General features: G+C 42.2%; 3 protein-coding genes across 3 annotated transcripts in view; 2 read left to right on the top strand and 1 right to left on the bottom strand.

The window, feature by feature from the left end:
- ppp1r14c (protein phosphatase 1 regulatory inhibitor subunit 14C) overlaps positions 1-1,402 on the bottom strand; it is a 21,859-nt gene extending 20,457 nt beyond the window's left edge. The window contains exon 1 of the mRNA XM_022738010.1: positions 1,097-1,402. Within this exon, the coding sequence (XP_022593731.1) occupies positions 1,097-1,330 (234 nt within the window). The 5' untranslated portion in view covers positions 1,331-1,402. The remainder of the gene's footprint in view (positions 1-1,096) is intronic.
- A 1,449-nt stretch (positions 1,403-2,851) lies between these two features.
- iyd (iodotyrosine deiodinase) lies at positions 2,852-5,702 on the top strand. The gene is made up of 5 exons (XM_022737805.1): positions 2,852-3,125; positions 4,272-4,469; positions 4,598-4,757; positions 4,935-5,091; positions 5,235-5,702. The coding sequence occupies exons 1-5, from the start codon at positions 2,927-2,929 to the stop codon at positions 5,415-5,417; spliced, it is 897 nt and encodes a 298-aa protein (XP_022593526.1). The 5' UTR covers positions 2,852-2,926; the 3' UTR covers positions 5,418-5,702.
- A 600-nt stretch (positions 5,703-6,302) lies between these two features.
- Positions 6,303-20,649, top strand: sec63 (SEC63 homolog, protein translocation regulator). The gene is made up of 20 exons (XM_022770360.1): positions 6,303-6,571; positions 7,473-7,572; positions 9,130-9,244; positions 9,453-9,565; positions 9,717-9,778; positions 10,318-10,376; positions 10,568-10,618; positions 10,749-10,857; positions 11,131-11,225; positions 11,391-11,523; positions 12,324-12,416; positions 12,810-12,955; positions 13,047-13,194; positions 13,655-13,737; positions 13,937-14,005; positions 14,202-14,357; positions 14,459-14,635; positions 14,825-15,025; positions 16,514-16,618; positions 17,888-20,649. Exons 1-20 carry the CDS (start codon positions 6,448-6,450, stop codon positions 18,023-18,025), a joined length of 2,277 nt encoding a protein of 758 aa, XP_022626081.1. The 5' UTR covers positions 6,303-6,447; the 3' UTR covers positions 18,026-20,649.
- The last annotated feature ends 228 nt before the right edge of the window (positions 20,650-20,877 follow it).

The following is a 20,877-nucleotide window of genomic DNA, read 5'->3' as shown; positions in this document are numbered from 1 at the left end:
CCCGACCCCCAACCCCCCACCCCAGCTTGGCTCTGGCAGCATACTGTGTGTGGCCACCACGGGCACACGCACACACGCACACACACACACACACTCCCCCAGCACCTACAGAATATCTCTCTTTCCGCGCCCCCCACCCCCTGTCTTCTCCCTCTTTCTTTCCCAACGCACATACACAGACTCGCACGCACACAAACCCTCTTCCCCTTTAAATGTTAAAGAATGCGACTTGTGAACGTGAGAGCGCAAAATAATGTGGCTGTCAATATCGTCTGGCCACAGATCCTCCCACGAAAGGCGAAAAGGGGTTTAAAAGGTCAGAAATCTGCCACAGAAACGCTGGAGAAAATGATTTCAATGTATGTTGTCTCTCTGAACACAACCACAGAGAAAACTGAGACACTGCCACGGGCTCTTTGACATGCCTTTTGCTCTCGAGGACTACCCGGCACCGAGAATGAAATGATAACCCGCGGGAAAAGAAGCATGTTGTCAATCTAAGTAAATTCAATGAAATCGGTTAATGGACACATTTTCAGTAAAAGACTGAGGTGACTGGTGCGTAAAAGGCGCAACTGTGCGGTTTCTCTCGACCTCCTTGGTCCATCTCTCTCCCTGCACGGCAAAGCGTGTGAGAGAGGAGACAATACATCGGGTTAGAGTCAGTGTGTCCAGCAAAGAGCTACATTGTTAAACCAGACAGCTTTGTGTCTCTTATAGACTCTTCATGCTACTCTCCCCTCAGCCATAAGCCAGCAGGTTGCAATGTTGCAGAGGACAAAGAGGCACCAGTAAACCTGAGGGCACAGGCTATTTAGTGGAGTATAGTCCATTGTAAATGTGGAGCAAAGACAGACCGCAGTTCTAGCAGCTCCTGATAATGCAACTCAAGTCAGACAGAGGAGGAATCATCTACTATATGTTAGATTAAGTGAGTGAGTCTAAGTTTGGTATCATTTTATGAGTCATAAGGCCACACATTTGTCAAAGCAGGTAATCAGGACCAGTGCCCCCCCCCCCCCCCCCCGTCTCCATATGGTTATGTGTCTGCGTGAATGCGCGTGAGTGTGTGAGTTGAGATTTCTGCTCCACTCACCTCACAGTCATACAACTCGCTGAGCTGCTCGATGATCCACTCCTCCAGGACGAGTCTTTTCCGCAGCTCTTTCCTGTCGTACTTGACCGTCACTTTGCCCTGTTTCTTCTGGACCGGGTCGTCCCCGGTGATGGGGCCGGACCCCACGCAGCCCACCCCGGGGGCAGCTTGGAAGAAGACGCGGCTGCCAGCGGTGGGCAGCGGGGCACTGGTCTCGGTGCTGGCGGCCGACATTGCGGGATGTGAGGGCTTATTATTGACGAAATGTGTGAATGAGTGAGGACTGCGTACTGCGCGGTAGACAGGAGAATGGTGAGGAGCTTTTAAACAGCTGCTATTTAAAGCGCAGCGCCGGAGACAGCCGAGGAGGCGGAGCCAACACTGCAAGAAGTGAGCGACTTAGGCGCCTGTCTCCTGTTAAAATTATAACCAGTGTCCCTCTCTTCTGTAGAGTGGAATAAAATTACCAGTTTCCAGCACTGTGTTTCATAAGGCGAATTTCAAGTAATAACTGTGAAACATGACTGTTAAAAAAATGACCTTTCCACTGTCGCTAAAATGGCAGCGAACTGAGGGAATTTCTGCAATGATTTTAATTACAGATTCTCAAAGTGACCCTGAAAGAGCATTAACAGGTTCCAAAACTTGTTCTAGAAAACGAATTATTCTGAACAAGTAAAATGCGATAGAAACGATTTGTTGAGATGAGGTGGCCGTTTTCTATTGCAGTGTGTCAGCTAAATTCCCTCAGTGGTGCTTGTGTGTGCATCAGCGCGCACTGGAGAACAAGCAGATGCTGGAGAGCCTCAGCAGAAGGTCTTTCCCAATTCCAGGAGCGCTCCTCTGCCATCTTGTGTTTTTATTCATTTATTGAACAGTATGCTGCTATCTGTTGGGTATCTACGTCTTCTCATGTGATGTATAGCTGAGTTGAAAAGGCTGATAGGCCATGGCTAGATATGCGCACCTGAATTTGGATCACCAACATGTGCTGAGTATGTCTGAACCCAAACACTCCAGTCAGCCATTGGAAGAGTGAGATGCGCCACCTGTTGGTCATATAGAGAAGTATTTATAGGCTATATATAGGTTCATATTTCACTGAACATTATGTTGTGCAATAAATGCTGAGATCTGGTGTTCAATCACTTTACATTTCTTCTGAGATGATGCAAACTAACCCATGTTTAACGATTCTGCAGGTTAAGTCCAACGTTACACACCTGGCCCTTTCTGGTCAACACCTGTCAATAGCAGAATTTCCCATTTTAAACTAAAGCTTTTTCAACTAAAATAAAAATATTAAATATTAATAAAGGGTAACAGATAATAATTCCTGCTGTAGATGTTACATCTGGAGCAAATAAAACATCAAAGGGATTTGCAAGATTGTCAGAAAATGTCTAAATAGAAATTCACACTAAATTATTGAACTAACTTTACGTGAACCTTTGACTTATAGAGTATGTAGCAACACACTGAGGGCTCATTGTCAACAGGAATAAGTGGAATATTAACTTTAGGCAAAAGTACATTAAAGGACTTTGTAACACTGACTTAAAGCTTATATTGCTCACACTGTTTCTTGATGACCGTCCTATGATAACTATCCAGACCACGTTCAGGCAGCCAGTCATAGTGGATCTATAGCCTACCTTTTTTTTTTTTTCCAGCAGAGCTGCAAGCTGATGGGATATTTCTCTCAAAGATAGCTCTGACTCAGCGCATATAGGCCCACCCCAGATAACAGTAAAGTGTTGTATAACATCAGGTCTGGGCTCAGCTCAGCCACTCAACGATCAAGTGCCTCTCCTCACATCTCCGGCAGACATGGCTCTCCTGTCCGTCCTCACGCCTGTCCTGGCGGTGGTCCTGTGCCTGGTGATAGGCTTCATGCTGGTGAGGTCACGGGACACAGAGACCACCTCGACCTCTCCGGACAAAACTAAAGCGGCGTCGAAAGCGAACTTGAGACCGTGGGTGGACCAGGACTTACAGGACGATACAGAAAGCACAGCCAGAGAGGACGGTAGGAGCTGAGCAGGAACCTTTTTCTCACTTGGCGGAGCTGAACATTTTTTGTTCACATCTACGAGCCAGCCGTATGCTTGTACCCGAAAACAAGTTATCTGTACGCCACAACAATCTCAACTCAATTCACAGATCTAGAGCAACGTAAAAACTCGATAATTCTCAGTGTTTTGCGCGTCAAAGAAAAGTGCACGCGCCGTAGCGGAACGCTTTTGGACGCTTGGACGTAGTCTAATCAGCCAAAGCTTTAGTTAATCGATAATGATAAATGAACTGTAGCCGATATGGATGTGATACAAAGACACTGGCGTTTTCCATTTTTCATTCTCTTTATTTATTTTTTTACTTTCCATAAAAATTTTTTTTTTTTTAAGTTTTAAAAAGAGTCGAGTTTTTTTAATCAGCCACATCAGACAGCAGTCTTGTGTTATGAGACATAATCATGTTTTTGCTTTATATAAGTGAAATCCATCATTTAGGTGAACATCATTCTTTCATGATGCATGTTTCTAAATTTGCTTGTTTTTGATCAGATTAATTAAAAATGGTTTCTGGTGCTGTGGACAATTCATAATGATTTTGCAACAATTGGTCAGTAAACTGATTAGTTGATGGACAGAAAATGAATTAATCAATTCTTTGTTTTTCAAGCGAAGATGACAAACACTTTCTGGTTACAGCTCGAATGTCATTCAGTTTGCTGTTGTTCTTTTTCATATGTGACAGTAAATTGACTGTCATGAGTATTTAGACTGTTAGGTAGATAAAAGAAGCAAACTGAAGACATTATCGCAGCCTGAAGGCACAGAAATTGTGAAAGCAATTTTTTTAACAAATTTTAAAAATATTTCATAAACAAAAGATTAATCAATTCGTTGAATAAAAGAATGTGCAGATTAATTGATAATGAAAATAATTGTTAGTTGTAGCCTTAGAGCCTTGCAGTCTGTCAAGTTAACAGTGAAGAAAAAGGGTCCCACAGTTCAACAGCTACAACAAACAAAAACATGTCTTGGATGTTTGACTTGGACGCTCCATGACAAATCCAAGAGCACCATCTTTGCAAATGCCCTCATTAACATGTTGAATTTTTCCTGTAAGAAGTTGCTCACTGGTCCTGCTTCTCTGTACCACATTGTTTTAGAGGATGGTGATTGGGTGGACAGCAATGAGGAGGAGGATCTTCCACATGTGCCCTACTCCCCGAAACGTTACACTGAGGAGACAATGCTGGAGAGATCCAAGGATTTCTACACTCTGATGAACCAGCGGAGATCTGTCCGATTCATCAGCCCAGAGCCGGTCCCACGAGAAGTCATAGATAATGTCATCCGCACTGCAGGCACGTGCTAGTGGACCATGGACCACTGTTTAACATCTTGTATAAATGTTAAATGCAGTTATGTAATGATTTTGTCTCTCTAATTCTTGTCTGTATACTCACCCCCCACCTCTTTTTCCTCTGGGCAGGTACGGCCCCAAGTGGAGCACACACAGAGCCCTGGACGTTCGTTGTGGTGTCAGACACAGAGACGAAGCACCAGATCAGGCTGATAGTGGAGGAGGAGGAGGAGATGAACTACCGTCAGAGGATGGGGGACAAGTGGGTCAATGATTTGGCCAAATTAAGGTGAGCACCAATACTTACTGCACACATTCGTATCACTATTCAAGTAACTGCACTGACAGCATTCAATCCCCAACCCAGTATCCTGCATTTTGGCCATGCATACACAATAATGTAAAGTTTATCTACATCTAATTTCACACATCTCTCCTCTCTCTCACAACTTCTTTTCTCCTGCAGGACAAACTGGGTTAAAGAGTACTTGGATGTCGCGCCATACCTGGTTCTCATCTTCAAACAGACCTATGGGATTCTACCAAACAGCAAGAAAAAGACACACTACTACAATGAAATCAGTGTCTCTGTATCCTGTGGGATTCTGTTGGCTGCATTACAGGTGAAGGATAAAATTTCACATAGAATTATAGGTCAATCCATCCCCATTTTCTTGGTTATAAATGCAGTTCAAAACAAGACCATACAAGAACACGTCTGGTAAAGCAACTAAATATCTTTTGTTTCTGTCCATTTGCTTACCAGAATGCGGGTCTTGTTACCGTCACATCGACTCCCCTCAACTGCGGCCCCCAGCTCAGGGTGCTCCTCAAGCGGCCGGCCAATGAGAAGCTGCTGATGCTTCTTCCTGTAGGTTACCCTGCTTCAGACGCCACCGTGCCTGATTTGAAACGCAAGCCTCTGGATGAAATTATGGTGCACATGTGACAAAATCAATCTGCAGAGAGAATGAAATGCAAAAAGCCAAATTCTTTTTCCTTTCATTAGATGGGGTGTAACCTCACTGACAGTGCTAGATAAAAGCCCGCTCGTACAAATGTTAAATAAGTCAAACAAGGACAATGTACAGACATCTGAAGGTCAACCACAGAGAAAAACAAACTGAAATCTAAATGGTTTCCAGAAATGCTGCCAAGAATAAAATACAGTCTGTTTTCAGCTGTTTGCATTGGCACTGCTCGTGTAATTTGTTTTTGTGAAATGCAATGTAATGTCCCTAGACAATAAATGAAGAGTTGGACTTTGTATTTCATTTGTCAGAACTGTAAATAATAATATTGATTAAAAAAAAAGATATATTAATATAGCAATTTTATGATTTTTAGGAATCCATGTAAATTGTTATAACAAAGGATCTAAAGATCTGCACTAAGTTATGGCAGGTCTGTGCCACTATATCTTTTCATAGGGGGACAACACCTCACCATGACTATGTGAAGAGGGGTTTTTCATTGTTTAACTTTCAGCATATTTTCAGACACAAAAAAAGAAATAACAGATAATTCTGCAAAACCATGACTTAACCCTGAAAAAAACATTGCCTCTCTCCTGCTGGTATTTTTGTGGGACTTCTTGGCTATATCTGCCATTTCCTTACAACTCAAGATAGTGGCATGAGGTTTCCATAAGTGCAGGAGTTTTAGAATGTGTAACGTGTAAATCTTCACTGAAGTCCGCAGGTATGTTTCCGCTGTTCAAAAAGTCATCCACTCTCAGCGCCTCCGTCTATCTTTATCGCAACCTCTGGGGGTCGGTGACACTCGGGAAAAGCGCTGAATCACCCATCGAAGAAGACGAAAGGCCACATTGCGCAGGCGTACACCACGTACACCGATGATCAGAGCTCTCTTGGCTGGATGCTAGCTGGCTAGCTAACGGTCTGTCAAGTCGCACACATTGGGCTAGAAGGGGGAAGCGCAGCGGTGGAGAAGAAGGGCGACCCAAGCGCCGCTACGAAATGGCCGGGCAACAGTTCCAGTACGATGACAGCGGCAATACGTTTTTCTATTTCCTAACGTCCTTCGTCGGACTTATTGTGATCCCGGCCACATATTACCTCTGGCCCCGGGATCAGAATGCTGGTAAGGCCCGATGTCTGGCTCTGTGCTAACTTAGCTAAATAACTAACCTCAGCCAGTGCAACGTGAAGAGTTCATACAGCATCTTGGCTCGTTCAAACCCACCGCTGGGCAGTCTGTTAATCTGGCTAGCTTGCTATTGAACGCAGAGGCGGTACAACCTAACCAAACGGTGTAGTAACCAGTCCACGTCTCTTTCACTGTTCACAGCTTAGTACAAGTCAGTCAGTGTTAACACAGTTACCCGTCCTGCTTTACTAATTAGCAGCACGTTGGTTATCCATCTGTCTTAACTCCACTTATCTAGCCACTATTGCCTGCTTCTGTGGGTTCTGTGGGTTAGCTTCGTAAAGCTAAGTGCTGGCTAGTGCAGCCAAAGCTTTACCCCTAAAAGCCAGAGTCTATGTGCCTTTATTGACTTTATGCTGACATATCCGTATCTCTCTACAGTTTGTCAACAACACAGCATATCTAACATGGGTTATGTAAGATATGCTAACAGACTTTACTCAGCTGGTCCACTGGGAATAGCTAAATGACAGGTCACCATAGAGAGCTTAACATGTTGCTAACAGTTCAGATATTGATTTCACCATATAAGACGAAGTATTTCATGGAAGTGAGGTTATCCAAGCTAAAATCACGGCATTAACTAAATCTTCTCTGTCCAAGTCGCTTTACAGTAACGTTATACAAACTTCTGAACTTATTTCACTGAATGAAGTGAACATATGCCTCTCCCTGCTAGTCTAACATATCCACAATAATGATATTTTCTCAGTGGAAATATCACTCTCCCCTAATTTAAACTCAACTTCATTCACCACATTCTCAGTATTGATTGTGACTGGTTTGACAGTACTAATGTGTCATTAATCTCTTTTTGTGTCCATCGTCTCTCCAGAACAACTGCGTCTGAAGAGCCTGAGGAGGGTACATGGCCGGTGTCTGTGGTACCGGCTCAGGCTGATGAAGTCACAGCAGAGCATCGTCCCAACATTAAAGTGAGTCCGATGAATTGGATTTGGGTTTCTAGTGTTTATGAAAGTAAACACGATACACACAAATTGATGGAGGGTAAATGTTTGTCAGCACACAGCTTGTGGGTGATTGAATGATTTACCAGGCTTCCCTTTCCCTGAAATTCTTCCATAGTACCAGCTGGTAACATCTCTGAAAGCTGATCACACTATTCTTACTTAAAGTTGGCCTGGAATACCTCATGTGGCATGAATTATTTACTGTCATTTATAGTTATTTGTGGAACTATGTTGACGTGTTTCACCTAATCCAAGAGCAGCTTCAGTTGGACTACTTCCTTGCAAATGTCTTGACATATGATTGGCCTTAACTTGCCTGCCAATATAATAGCAGGTTTGCTCCCTTCTCCATTGTTGGCAAATGTTGTATCACTTCTGTTGTTTGGGTGTGACCTGCCTGAGCTGTTTGCATTGAGAAAGCTCAGTCATCCTCCATTCGCTGGAGCTGTTCCTGATAGCTTACTGCTTCAGTTTCCAGCTGGACAGAGATGTTGTCTCTGTTGTGTGAAGATGAGACATGGGCCACGTTGCTGTCCATAGTGTAGACAGACTCGAGCTTATGCGTATGTGGAAGTGCTTGTTTTTTTTTTTTTATTTGTGGTACAAGTTTGGCTTATGTTGTTTTCATGTGTAAACATCTCAGTGACGTGTGCTGTTGGTGTAAACACTGTGTTGCGCTGTTTAACATTTCTCTTAACATGACCCTGTTTTTTCAGCGTTGTTTATTCGTGCTGTGTGTGTGTGGGTTAATGGAAAGACGGGTGTTCGAGTGCTCTTCGCTGTCTCGCTCTGCCTATCTTGTCACACGCATTTGCCTCCTCATCACAGTACGCCTGTCTGAGTATCTCCTCTTTGTTCTGTCTCTGCCTTTTAATCTGTTTAGCTTCATACTTCCACTTTCCACTCCTGTTCTGTCACCAGACCCGCATCCTGTTTTTTCTCTCAACATTGATCATTTATTGATTTGCATCATTGGATTTGTGACAGAAGCTGGTGCAAGCATCCAACATGTTAATTCAGTCACATGAATCAAAATGATTTTCTTTAAACTTTCTCTCAAAATCTTAGTATCTGTTTCCTCTTGGCAACTGTATCATAATGATGGTGTTTATTATGGGAATCCATCATGTATTTTTCTGGTTGAGCTCCTCAGACAACTCTGAGGCTAGTAAGTGGTTGTCATGGCAACAGATGCTGCAGAGCAGCCCATAGGGTTTTGCCATTGTCATGGAAACAAGTTCAACTTCCATGTGTAAATACTAAACAACAATAATGTCAGAACCTGTCCTGCGTCTTCTGCTTGTATGCAGTAGATTAAGATGAGCTTTCTTTAGTGTTTGAATTACATCCTCATGTTTGTAGCTTTAACATGCTGGAAGCTAGTTGCAGAATTGGTTCAGCAGAATAGCTTAAAAGTTATAATAATTGTAAGCCACAGTGAGAAAGTGTGATGTTGTCTCCCGAGAATTCAGATGTTTGTGTGTAATGTTTTTTTTCCTGTTTGTCTGTTGCCATTTTCAGGAAAGCAGCCTTGTTATTTGGGTGGGCTGTGTTCCTGCTGCTAGCCTACAAGGTGTCTAAGCTGGACAGAGAATACCAGGAGTACAATCCTTATGAAGTCCTTAACTTGGACCCGGTAAACGCACACAAGACATGACCAAATGAAGTCCTGAAAGTTTATGTATTTTTATCTTGTCTGCTCAAGATATTAGATCCATTTCTTGAGCAGGATAAAAAAAATATGATCCCTCTGCATTTTGATGACTACAAAAGAGTTGGATTTGACAATATCTGTTATGTATGGTTTGGTTTTGGAGTTGCTATAATTATATTTCTGTCTCCAGGGTGCATCTCTGTCAGAAATCAAGAAGCAATACCGTGTACTGTCACTCAAGTACCATCCTGACAAAGGTGGTGATGAGGCCACATTCATGAGAATTGCCAAAGCCTATGCTGCGTAAGTGTCAGTCAGGTCTTGACATAATAATCCAGACAGCAAAACTACATCAGCCATCAATAATGAAAGTAACTGCCTGCTACAGCCCATTATTTAGTATCGATCGCTTCATTTACTTTTGTCTACTTGTTTTTTTTTTTTCCCCCCACAGTCTGACCAATGAACAGTCGCGGCAGAACTGGGAAATGTACGGTAACCCAGATGGTCCAGGAGGTAAGTGAAGATACTCTCAATCCCACAGTAGGTTTTTGCATTTTTATGTGTTGACACACCTTCCGTGCTTGATGCTGGTGAGTCAGCCTCTTATGGCCATGAACGTGTTAAACAGTGGAAGATGAATTGAAACAACACAGCCCATTCATTGCAGTGAGAGCTGACACCCGACACTTGTGATGAGAGAGTGTCTCCCTCTTTCGCTCACACTTTTACCGATCCAAAAATAACGTTTTATACAGATTTTGGTGCCTTCTGAGAACAGATTGTGCGGTTTAAATTCTGTAGATTAGAACAGTAATTGTTGAATGTTTTCAGGAATTTTTGTAGTTATAAAGGTGTCACTTTTTAAAGAATGTAAATGGGGAAAACGATCTTTCTTTCTCTCATGGTCTTGGCCGACATGCAGATGGATATTATTCACAGAATTATATAATTTTCACACAGAACAGTTTCTGTTGAAGGGAGCTTTTTACTGCAGTATGAAAACAAGGGATCTTGCCATTTTGGTCCATTGTCTCTTCTGTCTCCCTTTCTAGCTACCAGCTTTGGTATTGCCCTGCCTGCCTGGATTGTTGACCAGAAGAACTCAATGCTGGTATATATTCATTGTTTTCCTCAATGTAGTTTTTAAATGATAAACTTTCCTTGTTTTTTGTATTTGAATAGCAGAGAGCCAATGCGATGAATACCCCAAAGACCCTAATGTTATCCAGGATCATGATGCATACTGTTGCGGGTCTTATCTAAAACATGATCTGGTCTGATGGTTTTTGTTTTCCTTTGCAGGTGCTGTTGGTGTATGGACTAGCCTTTATGGTCATCCTCCCTGTCGTTGTGGTAAGTCGTGAACATGATTTTCAGTTTCTGTACAGTAGAATGTATCCTATAGTTACCATTTCTTCCTCTCATACCCTCATTATTGACTTTTATTTCTTCTATCCTACATCTGTTTCCTTCTTCACCTTAGGGCACATGGTGGTACCGCTCCATCCGCTATAGTGGAGACCAGATCCTCATCAACACTACTCAGCTCTTCATGCATTTCATGTACAAGACGCCGAACATGAACATGAAGCGTGAGTTTCCCCTTCACACTGCATGGTCACTTATAACGTACAACACTTTAAATTTGATATACGCACAAATAAGCTGTACCCAGCAGGTTTGAAATACAGTGAGTGTTCATGTGGTTAATATGGTCGTGGGTTGGGAGATAGTTACAATGAGCAGTGGTCACCTCGACGTCCACTTTACACATGACATATATATATATGGATCTTTAGTTTTTTCAGTCGTCCGTTTTGACCTGTTCTTATTTTTGACTAAATGTGACCTAATGTGACCTCCAGGGTTGGCCATGGTGTTGACAGCAGCATTCGAGTTTGACCCCCGCAGCAATAAAGAAGCCACTATACGACCAACAGACAACATCGAAGTGCCACAGGTAATAACAAACATCAGCACAATGTGTTTTGACTTGTGTGTGTGTGTGTGTGTTTGTGTGTGTGTGGAAGAGATGGATTGTCCAGAATTCAAAGGGAAATATTGTGAGAGGTGCAGATGACCCTCAAGTGTGTGTCCCAAACAACCTGTCCTGTCTCTGTTGCAGCTGATCCGTGAATTGGGAAACATCAACGTGAAGAAGAAGGAGCCTCCATTCTGTTATCCTTACAGTTTAAAGGCAAGGGTCTTGGTGCTTGCTCACCTGGCACGCATGGATGTATCAGAGGAGTTAGAGGAAGGTAAGAGACTGAAACTTTGAAATATTTGCCATTTATACTTTTCTAGTAAAGGATTTGTTACTAGCTGTTTAGATACATTTTCTGTAACGCTCCTTGGAAAGAACAGTTTACCCCATGATCCACATTTTCTCATTAATGCTTGCTATTATGTCAGTTAGAACACTGCTGTATTTTTATGTGCTCACATAATCACAGTGGGTTAAGCTTGTCTCGCTCCATGTCAGACCTCTTATAAAACAACAGAGGTGGTCAGGAACTGCTCTCTAAAAATGGAAGTAAAACAGCTTCACGAGCTTTTTGGAGTAAAGATGCAAAGTTACAACATTTCATCATGAATACACAATCCTATCCTGTTTGTATGTTCACACTCCCATGAAGAGGTAATGTGCATACTCAACTACCACAAACTGTCTGACAGAGAGCTGCGCGAGTGAACACACTATGTGGGATGTGAACATATGACCTTTACCAGTGTTTTGACTTACAGAAGAGTGAGTAACTAATGGAAAAACTTTAAAAGTCATTTAAATTGAATTCACACCATAATGAAATCATCACCATTATGGCTGTTATACTTTAAGTATAGTGGGAGAATACCTTCAAATCTTATACTTACAAAGTCATCACAAATCCAAGTCATGGACAGACGGGCCTTTTGGCTTCTTTTTGGACAATAATCCAAAGTTATCTGCATAATAGTGCTATCTCTTGTAAAGTTCTCCATTTTCTCAAGAAACATGATACGATATGCTGCAGGTCAGCAACATGCGATTCAGAACATGGTATGTTTCTGTTCCCAGATCAGAGGTTTGTGGTGAGGAAGAGTCCAGCTCTCCTGCAGGAGATGATCAACGTGGGCTGTCAGCTGACCATGATGGCCAACAGCAGAGGAGGTACATGCATATTACATTTGTATTTACATATTACTGTTTAAAACCACAGCTGAAAAAGTAGCACGGTGACTGATTTGAGAAATAGTTTTGTTGTTGCTGTGTTGTGTTTTTATGTCAAGTTTATAATGTACAGAACTTATTCGTTTTTACAAAACATTTTCAACGAGTTTGACTCGTGGTGATTAAACATGGTCTATATGAGAATATATAAGAACATGGGAAGCTGTGCATCTATAAAACTACAGTGAACACTGTTTGTTGCATATGTTCCCCTACAGGACATCTGTCACTGTCAAATTGGAAATTTCAGTAGTTCGCCTTGGTTTTGTATTATAGTTATAGTTATAGTTATTATGAATGCTAATATGTGCACACTGCCACGCCTCTGTCCAGGTTTCCATGCTCCTCGACTGGTAACCATAGAGAATTGTATGAAACTGACCCAGATGATAGTGCAGGGTCTGCAGGAGTCAAAGTCACCACTTCTGCAGCTGCCCCACTTTGAGGAGGAGCACCTCCGCTACTGCATCTCCAAAAAGGTACCTGCCACATCTCTGTCTGTGCACACATGCGCTCTGCTTGAGTTGATTTAAAGTAAATATATCATTTGATTTGTCCTCTCCTCTTTAGTATAAAGTTCGGAGCCTTCAGGACCTGGTGAGTCTCAAGGACTCCGACAGGCGCAGCATGTTGCGTTTCTTGGGGGAGGAGAAGTACGATGAAGTCATGGCTGTGCTCGGCAGCTTCCCTCACATCACCATGGATACTAAACTACAGGGTCAGTCCTGTAAAATACACATAAACAAACACACCTTGTTTGGCCACCTTTGGCTTAAAACTACTTGCATAAACAGTCAATGAAGTGTTTGCATCTTAGTTTTTTTGTCACTTCAGCTGAAGAGACTTCACTGTGGTACAACTTGTGTTATTCTACATGTAGATAGACTGCTGTTACCGACAACTAGGGAGTATAGTGACGATAGCTTCGACATGTAGAGGACATGAAGGGAAATTTTTTGGTTTGGAAAATAAATTCCTGTGGTCTTTTTATGCAATGCTTTAGCTATAACTGATCAATAACTAGTGAAATTGTGATGGGGTTCAACCATAAGCTTGAGTTCGCATTCAGTTTTAATTCTTCTATAGTGAACTCTTTAAACTGCAAATAAGCTGCATTTATTGTTTTTGTACTTGTCTATATTTAGACGTTTCAAGTTCCTTTTATTCTGTCTCTGCAGTCCTCGATGATGAAGACAGCAATAACATCACAGCTGGCTCTATTGTCACAGTAACTGTCACCTTAACCAGAAAACGGATGGCGGTAAGCAATGATTGCATTAGGTTAAACACTGACAAAGTTTCATAGTAGTGTGTTACTAGAAAGCAGACTTTTGTGAATCAAAGGGATTTATGATCTCTTGCTGTGCGTGCATTTCCTTGGATGACCAGTAGAGTGTACTGTTGACTGTGTGCATAGTCGAAAAGCATGAATTCACTGTATGTGTTTGATGTGGATGTAGGACATGTTTGAAAAAGAGCAGGAGTCAACGCCATGTCCAGGAGAGGAGGCTGCCACAACAGAGGAAACGGTAAGGATAACACACACACACATACACACACACACACACACACACACACAACACACTGAACATATGTCAACTCAGACTCATTTATAAGTTTGTGTCAGATTTAGCCATGATTAAAAGTGTAATTCTTCAAGAAATCTTGCAATGTTCAACTAATGTTTTTGTGTGTGTGTGTGTGTGCGTGTGTGTGTGTGTAAAGCAAGGAGACTCGAGTAAAGCCAAAACCAAAGTATGGCAGAACAAGAGTAAAGGGGCTAAGAAGACAGCGAAGTCTAAGAAGAAAAAATTAACCAAGAAGAAGGCCACTCCTGCGCCTGCCAAAACCAAGCAGGCCAATGGCAACGTGGCAGGAAATGTACGTGTCCAGTAACAGCTGACTTGGATTAATTGTCATATACTTACAAAAAACGACGTTGCCTCAATCATAAATTCTTCTTACCACTGTTGATGTTGCAGGAAGTCGTAGCAGCGTCGTCAGCAGTAGCAGTAAAGGAGGAGGAGGACGAGGCCTCAGACAAGGGCAGCGAATCAGACGAGGGCGAAGCCAACAAGGACTCTCCCAGCGAGAGGGACGACGACAGCGACAAGCAAAGCGACACGGAGGTGGATGAGATGGCTGGCGATGATGAGGAGGTAAGGGAACTTTATATGGGTACATGTGTTGGAATCATGCTGCAAGGCCATGATTAAACAGATTTCGCAGCACAGTTGCTACTCCTTCCAAATGCATCGTTACTTACAGACGCCATTTACGTGTTTTAAATTTAACTAATGTAAAGGAGACAATGCCTGCATCCTCTATTGTCCACATCTCCCCGTCAGGAGTGGGAGGCGTTGCAGCAAAGCATCCAGCGGCGAGAGCGGGCCCTGCTGGAGACCAAGTCGAAGGTGACGCACCCCGTCTACAGCCTCTATTTCCCCGAGGAGAAGCAGGAGTGGTGGTGGCTCTACATCGCCGACCGCCGGGATCAGACCCTCGTCTCCATGCCCTACCACGTCTGCACACTAAAAGACACAGAAGAGGTGAGCTTGTGTGTGTGTGTGTGTGTGTGTGTGTGTGTGTGTGTGTGTGTGTGTGTGTGTGTGTCATTGGCAAATGGGTATAAAAAACAGTAGCCCACAGGAGGTGAGCGTGTGCCTGCACAGTATGACTCTGTTGACATGTTTTGATTAATCTTTGTTTATAAAATTGCATAAAACCCTCCATTATATTTTCTGAGAGCCCAGGGTGACATTTTCAGATTACTTATGTTGTCCTACCAACAGACTCAAACCAAAATATAATAGATAAAGAGTAAATATATAGTTATGTTAACTGACAAAAAGAAAATCCTCACATTTGAGAAGCAGGAATCCAAATATTCCTTGATAAATCACTTAAACCATTAATTAATTGAGTTTTTGTTTCAGCACTTATTCATTGTAATGTACAGTGTTATAATGTCAGTTCTGTGTGAATATGTTATGTTAAAATACACTGAGGGTATATTGGGGCTTATGCTATAATCCTCACGGAGTAGAAGGTCTTAATAAGTTAAGGTGTGTGTGTTCCGTCTCTTGTTTCCTGTGCACTGCAGCCACACATCCTGTTGCTAGGCAACCTTTTGCACTTGAGTCGTTAGTTCCTCCGAGGAGTTTGTGTGTGTGTGTGTGTGCGTGCGCGTGCATACGTGTGTTTGCACCTCTGATACCGCCGTTCTCCAGCAACAACAAGGATTGACGGCGAAGTAAAAGCTTAATGAGGTCTGTGTACGTCTGCGTGACCAGCTGTTCCCCCTCTCAAGGAATGTTATAGCAAGAGGTGACCCACCCTTGCGTAACAGTTCACTGTCTAGCAATCAATTATTCTGTCACTTCAACAATTCCTTCTGTTGTTTGTGTTGTGATATTGCTCATGTGCTGTGTGTTTGACAGACGTGCTTTTGGGGAGGGCAGAAGGGCTGCTTTCATCAACAAGGCAGGGCAGTGAATTGCCGCTGTGTTCACAGCTCATTCTCCGCTCACACACTGAATAATAATTAGCCTCATTGTGCTGATAATTAGATGTTTGCCATATGTAATTGTACGGCATAGTAATCACAGCTTGAGGTAATGTTGGTCTAATATTTACAGTTGGACCCCATCATCATCATGTAGTGGGTCATTTGTGATTACCTACCGCACTGCGTCCCTGTGCACGATGAACTAGATGATTATGCGTCATCAGTGACAGCGGATTTGTCTTATTCAGCAGTGTTAGTGTGTGTCCTTCACAGCTTCGTCTCCTTCTATTAGTGTTTCTGTTTGCGATGAATAAAAGAAGGCGAATCTTGTTAAATGCTGATGACAGCCACCTCGTTTCTTTACGTGGTGACAATTTTATTTTGACATCAACAGGAATGGTTCCACATGCTTTAATTTAACACTGTACTTCATACATCAAGCATTCGTGCCCTCAGTCACACAGCTATATGACTGCACCTGTAGTGCTTCTGTGTTAGATGTAATAGATGTGTATGTGTTGTTTCCCAGGTGGAGCTCAAGTTTCCGGCTCCCTCCAAAACAGGCAACTACCAATATTCTGTCATCCTCCGCTCTGATTCCTACCTGGGACTGGACCAGATCAAACCACTAAAGGTGAGAGAAAAAGCAGTGTGTGTGTTTGTGTGTGTGTGTGTGTTTGTGTGTGTCTCTGTACGTGTGATTTCATGGGAAATGCCCACCACTGCCCAGAGTAGTCTGCTGAGCCATTTCTTTAGCCAAATCAGTGTAAATTGTCCTGGATATAAAGGTTTCTTTTCCTGCCAATGTGTCAGAGACAATAGATCCACCACCCACAGAAGCTCACTGAACAATTGTGTTAATTGCTGCCAATGTGTTGGGAATAAGGGGATTTGTTACAGGCCAAACCAGAGAATGAACTGTTTGTTTGTTTTTGTTTCCTTGTTTGTTTGTCTTTTTTATTCTAGCACCTGCTAGACATTTAGCGTAGAGTGCACTTCAGGTGTGAGGAGCTAATCAGCAAATATCTTAAAATACAGCCTCTTTAATTCTGTTTTTAAAGTTAACTAAGCTTTGAACAAAGTACACAACATTTTTGTAAGACTTGAATGTTTTAGTTGTGGAAGCATGTTTTTTTTTTTTTTTTTTTTTTTAGGCAGATGTCGATTTTTAAAAAGCACCTGATGTAGACCTGGAGATTTTGAAACGGCATGTTTCTCTTTCAGTTGAGAATTTAATCGGTTATATTTGATTTAGATAAGCTAGCAACAGTACATGGTCTCTGCTGTGCTTTTGTTTTGCAGTTGAGAATTCAACTTTTATTCAGTGTGATTTACAGTGAAAAGAGAAGCCTTGCAGCCTTGTGTGTAAAACAGTTCAAAAAAGTCACTCTGACTGGCTGTGAAACGCTACATCTTTTATGCCATCTTTTATTGTTGCATAGACCTGTTGTGAGGTAAAAGTTTAAGGTCTGGTGTACCACTTATCACACAAAACACCTATTTCGTTCTATTTCATGCTGGACTATAATGTGGTGCTCGATTATTTTTGTGTTTTGTAAATTTCAGATGTGAGTTAGTGGCAATGACATGCTTCTCAGCCTGTTTGTTGTCATTTTTGAAAAGAAAATTGATATGTTTGCCTGATAAAACTTGTAATTTTCAAGCTGAAGTGAAAGTCGGACATAGCCAGTTGCTTGATTGTTAGTTAGGCAGTAGGAAGTCCACCTCTGAGGGTCGACTTTGTCTTGATAAATCCCCTTATATCAGTCTTCCACTAAGGGAGCATCTTTAAAAATCCAAAATTTAAGGATAGTCTTTCTTGCTATACAATATTCCCATTAGAAGTCTTGAAACTACACTAGTTCCACATCTTAAACTTTGTGTGTCCCTTGTGTTTTCCTAGTTGGAGGTCCACGAGGCCAAGGCCATGCTGGACAACCACCCACAGTGGGACATCCCCGACACGGAGGAGGAGGACGAGGAGCAGGAGGACAGCGACGGCATCGAGGAGAGTGAAGACGACGACGAGGACAACGACTGAACGCGGATACACATACGCGCACGCGCATACACACACGCTCAGCCTTCTCCCATGGACTGGCCACCCACGCACTCCTGACCCCACAACAGCACTCAAGATCAGTGAACGAGGAGCAGCAACGCCCTGCCCGCCACACACACACACACACACACACACACACACAAACACACACAAACACAAAAACACAAACACACACACACATCACACACACTCTGAATCATCGGGGACAATTTATACACTCAAAGCCCTCTTCCTCCTCCTCCTCCTCCTTCTCCTTGTCCATTTTACCCTTACAATGACATGGACTGTGACCCCGCCCCCTCCATCTCCCCTTTTCTACAGAGACTTGTTCCTTCACTTTCCGTTGCTGGCGGAAGAGAATTCTGTGAATACCAGGCCCGTGTGTGCGAGTGTGCGTGCATGTGAGGGTGTGTGTGGGTGAGGGGGAGTGTGTGTGTGTTTGTGTGTGTGTGTGTGTGTCTGCTGTGTGTTTGTAACCTTGTATGTGTTTGTACAGGTATGAAAGATTGACACACTGTGGACTGGAGGACCTATTATCTGGGCTCTTTTCTTGAGGGGGAGAGGGGATGTATAACAGCTAATTCCGTTTGCAAAATTAACAAAAACACATGACCTCCGTACGGAAATCATGACTTTGCTCTCGCTCCTAATTTTTAAAATCACTCAGCAACAATGTTTTCCACACCAATGATACTTTCTATTGTACACTTAAACTGCAGAAGTGTGAGCTTTATCCCCGCTCGTCTGGGATCACCTCCGAGTCAACCATTGGGACGTTTGCTCCTTTCAGTGCACAGGAGCACAGTTAAGTCTCATCAGTTTTTTTTTTTTGTTTTGTTTTTTTATCTAATTTTCCGCTGTCACACCAGCCAGTCACTTGTATGTACTTGTACTTATTGTATGTTGAAGAGGATGACTACGGATAGATACTGATCTCGAGTCAGTTCTGTTAATGATGCCTGTTCTGCCCCTGTGATCCACATCAAAGTGTATTTTTCTGAAGGAGACAACTGTTGGTTGAAAGCAGGTGGCTCTTGAAATGAAATATGACCTCAAGTTTAATGGGGGAAAATGACAAAACGTGCAGTGTTAAGATTTCTTTCTTCTTCATATACTACACAAAAGTTGTGAGTTTTCAGTCTTTTTAAGGGGCTCAGATACTAATATATATAGATATATACATAATCATGGCTTTTCAGAGAAGTGACTTCCTTTCTCTTTCTCTTTTTTTTTTCTTCTTTTTACACTTGTAGCACATTCCAGTGTATACTCATTGTCCAAAAAGGCCTTATGAATACAACTGAAATACCACAACATACACGTCTTTGGGTGCTATGCACCAGTGATTCTTGGGAGAGCAGAAAAAAACCATTTAATTTTTTGTGTTTGTAAAATGAACAGTATTTTTCCTTTGTTCCAGTTTAGAATTAGTCTCTTCATAGTAACTATAGCTCCCCAGTCGTGCTATACATATCACTGATCTTGCCATGACAAAGCCGCTAATAAGTACAGTTTTGTCTGGTGAAAGAGGGTTAGCAGTCGAGCGTGGCATGTGTCCGGCCCCGTGTTCAAGGGATTGGAGTATGAGGTCCCTGACACGTACACACACACACACACACACACACACAAAAACACACAAACAAACACGCGCGGCACTCTGAAAAGTGTCTCGAACAAAAACCTGTTGAAAGTGACTTGTAGTGTAAACATATTCTGTCCAGCACCGTTTCTTTTTAGTCATCAGAGCAGAGCAAGTTCAGTTTTACAATTACTGCCATTTCAGATGAAAGTTTCCTTCCACCAAATCTTCTGGAGTATCTTGTTTTATTTTTCGGTCTGAGGAATACAAAGCAGTTCTGGCTAAGCGAGAGAACCCCCCCCCCCCTTTCATTTAAATTTAGTTTTTTGTTTTTGTCTCAGTTAAGCTGTAGTTATAACAAATGTACCACAGGTCTTTGTCTTGTTTTCTTTCATTCTAACATTTGTTTTTACATCTGTTAGATTCATGAGTGGGGAAAAAAAGAAAATCAGAGCTTACTTGTATGGCTCTGTGGGCTCTCACTGTATGTTGACGACTTGACAGTTCATTTTTAAAAGATATAAAAAATTAAAAAAAAAAAAAATCTTTCACTAAGAATATCCACGGAACAGTTAATTGTTTCTGTTACGGTATATTCTAGTGTGTCATGTTGGTGTGGAAGAGAGGAAGGTTCGAATATCTGTGGGCACACTCTCCCAACACTACATACACACACTCACTCACACAAACAAAATGACATGCGCGCACTATACCCTCCTGTAATTGTGTTCAAAGCAGGTGTATGCTAACAGGTAATATTGTACTCTGAGTATTTATCGCTCTGCAATAGAATGTAGCATCAGTGATTTACGCTGTGTGGAAAAATAAAACTGCAGTGAGGTTAAATACGACAACATCTCTCCCATGACAGACTTGGTCCAGGCGACTGGCCAGCAGGCCGTCTCAGTTTGGACAAACTACCCAATGACTATCTGCCACTTTTGTTTACAAAGGAACTGTCATTGTAAATGGAAAAATATATTATTTGTATTTAAAATCATTTCAAATAAAAACTTTTAAATGATATGGTTTCATTTTTTCCCCTGCGTGCTGTAGGAGGTTGATTACAGACAACGTTAAATATTGTAACTTGCATGTTTCGTAACATCTAAACTGGACAGTTGTGCAGCTGATGTGCAGATATTGATACACACCAGCAAAGCTCCTAAAGCACCAACTTCAGTGCATGTCCCCTCTTTTAAAAAAAATTAGACAAAAATTAGTTAGGGAACATGCAGCACACACGTGAAGT

This window comes from Seriola dumerili, unplaced genomic scaffold, assembly GCF_002260705.1.
Source record: "Seriola dumerili isolate Sdu_G_001 unplaced genomic scaffold, Sdu_1.0 BDQW01000025.1, whole genome shotgun sequence".
NCBI classification, from domain to species: Eukaryota; Metazoa; Chordata; class Actinopteri; order Carangiformes; family Carangidae; genus Seriola; species Seriola dumerili.
The sequence above is the reverse complement of the archived record's forward strand: the minus strand, read 5'-3'. Positions and strand labels throughout refer to the sequence as shown.